At 46.7% G+C, this 5,114-nt stretch overlaps 1 protein-coding gene across 1 annotated transcript; it reads right to left on the bottom strand.

The window, feature by feature from the left end:
• Positions 1-1,540: 1,540 nt before the first annotated feature.
• LOC133457793 (C2 calcium-dependent domain-containing protein 4C) lies at positions 1,541-3,794 on the bottom strand. The gene has a single exon (XM_061737130.1). The coding sequence runs from the start codon at positions 3,792-3,794 to the stop codon at positions 2,541-2,543; it is 1,254 nt and encodes a 417-aa protein (XP_061593114.1). The 3' UTR covers positions 1,541-2,540.
• Positions 3,795-5,114: the final 1,320 nt, after the last annotated feature.

The raw sequence follows: 5,114 nt of genomic DNA on the forward strand, positions 1-5,114 counted from the left end.
CAAACTCCAAGTGTGTTGAAAGCTGGACAAATGTATTTCTGCTTTAGGATCTAACTGTAAGTTAATTAGTAAATTGCATGTTATTTTCTCTGATTTATTGCTTTGTTCTGTGATTGTTAGAAGTGCACCTTCTGCCTCTCTGAGCACTGCTGCTCCTCTGCAGTTCTGAGGAGGGGAAAGCAGCATTCACAACTACTATCTATTTACTGTAATGTGCCTTTAAAGTTAATTTCACCCTAATTCTTTGAATTTTAAGATGTGCGCCTAATTTTTTGGCCATTAAAGGACACAAGTGGGCTAATATCAAAAGTCATTGGCATTCCTTGAAAGCAAATGGTATAAAAATGACACAGAAAAAAGAAAAATTATAGTTGAAAGTTATCAGAAATGACCTGCAGTTTTGATGCCATTTGCTGAGACCAGGTTGATTCAAGATTTCAGATCACCTCAAACACCACAGATGCTTCTTGTCCAGTAAAGCCCCGTGAATTATCAGATCTTAAAGTCAGATTACACTAACCTGCCATAAGATTATGACCACTGACCGGTAACGCGAGTAAACACTGCTCATCTTGTCGCAGCAATGTTCTGCTACATCCTGGCATTTATACGAGTACTAGTGGCACTTGGCATGTAAAAGGTTTTGCTTTGGGGAACATTATCCCCCTGCAGTAGCCCCCTCCTGGCACGGCAGCATATTGTAGGAAGTGCTCAAAGAGTGTGGGGCGTTCGTTTGGCCTCCAAACAAATGGACCTGACGGCATGTTATCTGTCCAGACCATAACTGGTCAGACCTCTTTCGAACACAAGGACATGGTTAAAATGAAGCTGCCTGGTCATGATGTAATGGCTGTTCAGTGTGAAAGTAATAAGAATTTACCTCGCAGTGGGATTTTGATTTTACGCAGAACTAGCATTATCATCAATGATAAGTATGAAGGAACGTTGCGAAGAACTAGACTGAAGTCGATAAAAGTATCTGTAAAAGTATAATAATCTTTAGCTTTTGCTATGTTTTTAATGTATTTTCCCCACCTCAACACTTGTGTGCTATTGTGGACAAATACTGGAACTTTTTGACTTTTCAAACCCATTTATAAAACTTAAAAGGCACCCTGTGGATGTTTCAAAGTCATGAATCAGCTTTTTACTTAAAGGGGACCTATGATGGCATCTAATACCTATTTTAAACAGGCCTTGAATGTCTTAAAAACAAGCTTTTGATTGTTTTTGCTAAATAAAGAAATTCAGCCTCTGAGCCATGTCTTTATCATCTCATTCTCTAACCTCATTATCTATGCTGGATTCTGAGTGGGCGGGGCTATGATAATGAGGCTCTGTGCTGATTGGCTGCCTGAATGACGCCATACACCGCTACGAAAAAATGCGGCCGGCGGAGTTGTTGTTGTTGTTCTGGCCTGAGTTAGTTGTGGGCGTGGTTTCACGCATCGGAGGCCAACCTATGTAAATTGCATTTTGGTTACGTAACGAAAGGGAGCAGAATCTTAACGGCTCGTAGAAGCCACATCACACTGGACGGCTCATCCGGGCGGCTGTACAGACACTGCAGAATCTGGTTGCTTTCCTCCTTCTCTGAGTTGGCAGGCTGAGGGGAGACCACTTTATAAAGCAAGAAAAAACGTGTTTTTCATAATAGGTCCCCTTTAAATGCTCTCTTAACATCACTGTTTGGTGACACAGCAACAATTTATAAGGTATAACAAAGATGATGGATTGGTAGATTAGTAAACTATGTCGCTTTACAACAAAACTCCACAGGGTGCCTTTAAAAATCCCCAAATTGCAGCGTTACATTTTTGACTTATGCTGTATCATTTCTGTCATCCGGACTATTTAATCAGCTCATGACAGCCGTTCAGCTTACCCTTATTTAATCATATTATGTTTCTATTTTTAATGCGCATGTAAATGTGGCTGCTCCATCCCCCGCACCCCCCCAAGCAGATCAAAGGGTCATTTGCACATCGGGATGTAGTGCCACTTCAAAGCTCACACTCATTCACAAAAGCATCTTTGTGCCCCGCAAAGGCTGCAGCGGATGTAAAATCCAGTGCTGCTGTGGATTTTTTGTTTGTATTGTTGTTGTTTTTTTTTTTTTTTTTTACAACATTTCAATGATAAAATCATGCCATGCATGATGAGCAGGCGAGGATGCCAGATTGATGCACAGGTGTCCTCCAACCTTTGAACACAGTCTGGCTCAGAAAGTTGGCGGGTGGATATGTTGGAAACCTTTCATTAGTCACATTCATCTGTTGCTGTGGAGCCGGCTTGGTTGAATCAGTGTACTGACGACTTGGGGAAGGATAACCCTGACCGCCAAGCTTCCTTCACATTTTAAGATCCATTTATTGGAAATCCTCCATTTTCCTTTGCTTCTATTTCTATATTCACTGTTTTGGGGGCAGTTGAAGAGAAGAGTTTGTGTAGAAACCCCGTCTAATGATTCAGTCCCAATCCTTTCCTTTTATTTTCTGTGTTTCATTTGTTCTCCTCCGTTGACCTCCAGGTCTGTGTCTTCACAGTCCCGAGAGCAGCTTGGTCAGAGCGACCTCCCTCTCCCCCAGCAGCGTGTCCCTCTTCAGGCTGGTGCCTTTGTTCACCACCTTGAACTTGACGGACAGGTTCTTCACCTGCACCGAGCTTAACGCGTCAAAGAAGAAGTCCTCGTTGAAGACCGGGTTGCGGCTGTTCTTGATGATGTTGCTCCGCTGCTTCTGCAGCTTGCCGGGGTTCAGGTACACGGACACGCAGCAGTTGATGCTCTTCATGTCGCAGTGTTTGTCGTACAGGCTCTCGGCCGCCAGCACGCGGATGAGCAGGCGGGCGGTGCCGGGGTCGTGGTTGGCGCTGACGCGCAGCGCGCCGCCCTTGTGCAGGGTGATGGTGTGCTGCAGGCCCGGGTCCGAGCCGCCCCCGGCCCCGCCGTGCAGGGACGGGACGTGCAGCCGCCGCTGGATGTTGGGGCTGGGCTCGGCCGAGCTGCACTCGTCCGTGGACAGGGAGCTGTGGCGCGCAAACGTGCGCTTGGCCTTCACCACTTTGGCCTGCGTTTCGTGCGTAAAGATCTTGAGCAGGGACGCGGAGCGGGAGAGCAGCGGGGAGCTGAAGGGGGAGGACTCCGCGGAGGAGCAGGTGTCGCTCTCCCCCCCGCTGAAGTACCGGTACGGGTTCATGTGGGAGCTGTTGAAGTCCCCGGGGTTCAGGTGGTTCCCCGAGTCGCTGCTCTTCACCGGAGCCTTCCTCTGCGCGTTTGGGGAGGTGATGGGGCTGGTGACCTCGCAGTGGAACAGGGACTCTTTGCGGCGGGTGTGGGGGCTTTCCTTCAGGGTGGCGAAGCCGTAGGATGTCTGCGTTTTGGGGACGTAAGGCAAGGACATGGCTGTCTGGGACTGCGGGTCTGCGTTGGTGTCTCCGGCCACCACATCATCCGCGCTCTCTATCTGGATGATGTGGCGGTTTGCAGCTCTCAGCAGGTTCTTTGTGTCTCCAGCCAGCTTGGTCATGAGCCGAGGGCTCCGAGGGCTGCTGATCTTCCTCCCGCTGAGGGTTTGCTCCGGGGCAGACGCCTGCGGCTCCTCCTTGGGCTTGATCGGGGGGGTCTCGGGCTCTGGGGGGCAGCTGACCAGTTTGGGGGGGATGAAGAAGTCTGGGATCTTGTCAGGAGTGAGGACGTTGCTGTAGGCCGGGGCCACATCTCTCTTGTCTCCACCGTCCCCCTGACGCAGCACCCCGGTCTCCACCGAGCCGCGGATCTTGTCCAGAACCCACATGGTTCTGCCGGAGACGCAGACGGAGAGCAGGTGCAGTCAGGCGCGTCTGCAGTTAATGACAGCCACGGTGGGTGGGTGGGGGGGAAATAATTAGGAGTGTCACTCTACAGGGAGAAGAGAGATAAAAATATCACCTGAGTGAACTACTGAAGCACACTGTGCCATTGAACTGCGAGTATTTGCAGCTGGATTAAATCTTAGTAAACAGAGAAATAATACTTCAGATTCAGGCATTTTGAATTTTAAAATGAATCTGAACGCAGCTTTTAGAGATAATGACCCTTGAAGTGAAAAATTCCACAAAGCGAATTTCTCCATTGAGGGAGAAATAAAGGACAATCTAATCTAATCTAATCCAAAACAGATCAGCGACATCAAATTAACAAGACTTTACTCTTTTAGTTGGTTTAAAACTGCTCAACATGTGTGTGTGTGTGTGTGTTTTTTTTTTTTTTTTTTTTGTGGGGGGGGGGGGGGGGGGGGGGGAGAACATTATCTGAAGAGCTGTCTTTTCATATATATTCATATTCATATTCATATATATTTTCTTATAGAAAAGAGTTAACTTTATATGTTAAACTAGGCTATACCTGTATGGAATGGAGGCTTTAACTGCTCGATTACAATTAAGGTCTGATGTTTTTGTGAGGAGATGGCTAACTATTGCAAGGTACCTTTCCAACTGAAGAGAATCCGGGCTACGCAGGATGTCTCTCAACTGTCAAAATATTTCTTATTTTCCATTTATCAGTTTTATTCAACTTTCTAGACCCCACTGGCCCTATTTTGTTACTGTCTTTAACGCCTTCATATGTAATATGTGATGTTGTCAATGAATGTCTGTTTTTTCTTCAATAAAAATAAAGTTGCAAAAAAAAAACTATAGGCTATAGGACCTGATAGGTCACATCTACATCTAATCTTGATAAATGATAGATTGCATGTCCGTTTTTAATTAAAAACAAACAAAATTAATATTGCGCAGTTTTGTCAAATCACTATTAGGCTTCCTAAAACACAAATCAGCTTTTTGCTTCATCCATAAGACATTCTTTTCAGCGGAAAAAGTTGCGAGGGAAAATGCCGGTCAACAGGTGCAAGAATGCGTCCTGCTTGTGCGCGCCAGGTTGTTTCCACACGGGAACAATTCAAAGTCAGTCTGGGGCAGGACGGCACTCATTCCATTCTGTTTAGGGATGAATAATAAATGAAATACTTACAGAAGTGAAGGGCAGGTCGCTCCTGTGAGCTCCTGCAGCAGGTTCTCCGGGATGAGCGTGCGCTCCGCGGCGCGGCTGCTCTGCGCTCTGCGCTCCGGAG

This window comes from Cololabis saira, chromosome 13 (genome assembly GCF_033807715.1).
Source record: "Cololabis saira isolate AMF1-May2022 chromosome 13, fColSai1.1, whole genome shotgun sequence".
Lineage (NCBI taxonomy): Eukaryota > Metazoa > Chordata > Actinopteri > Beloniformes > Belonidae > Cololabis > Cololabis saira.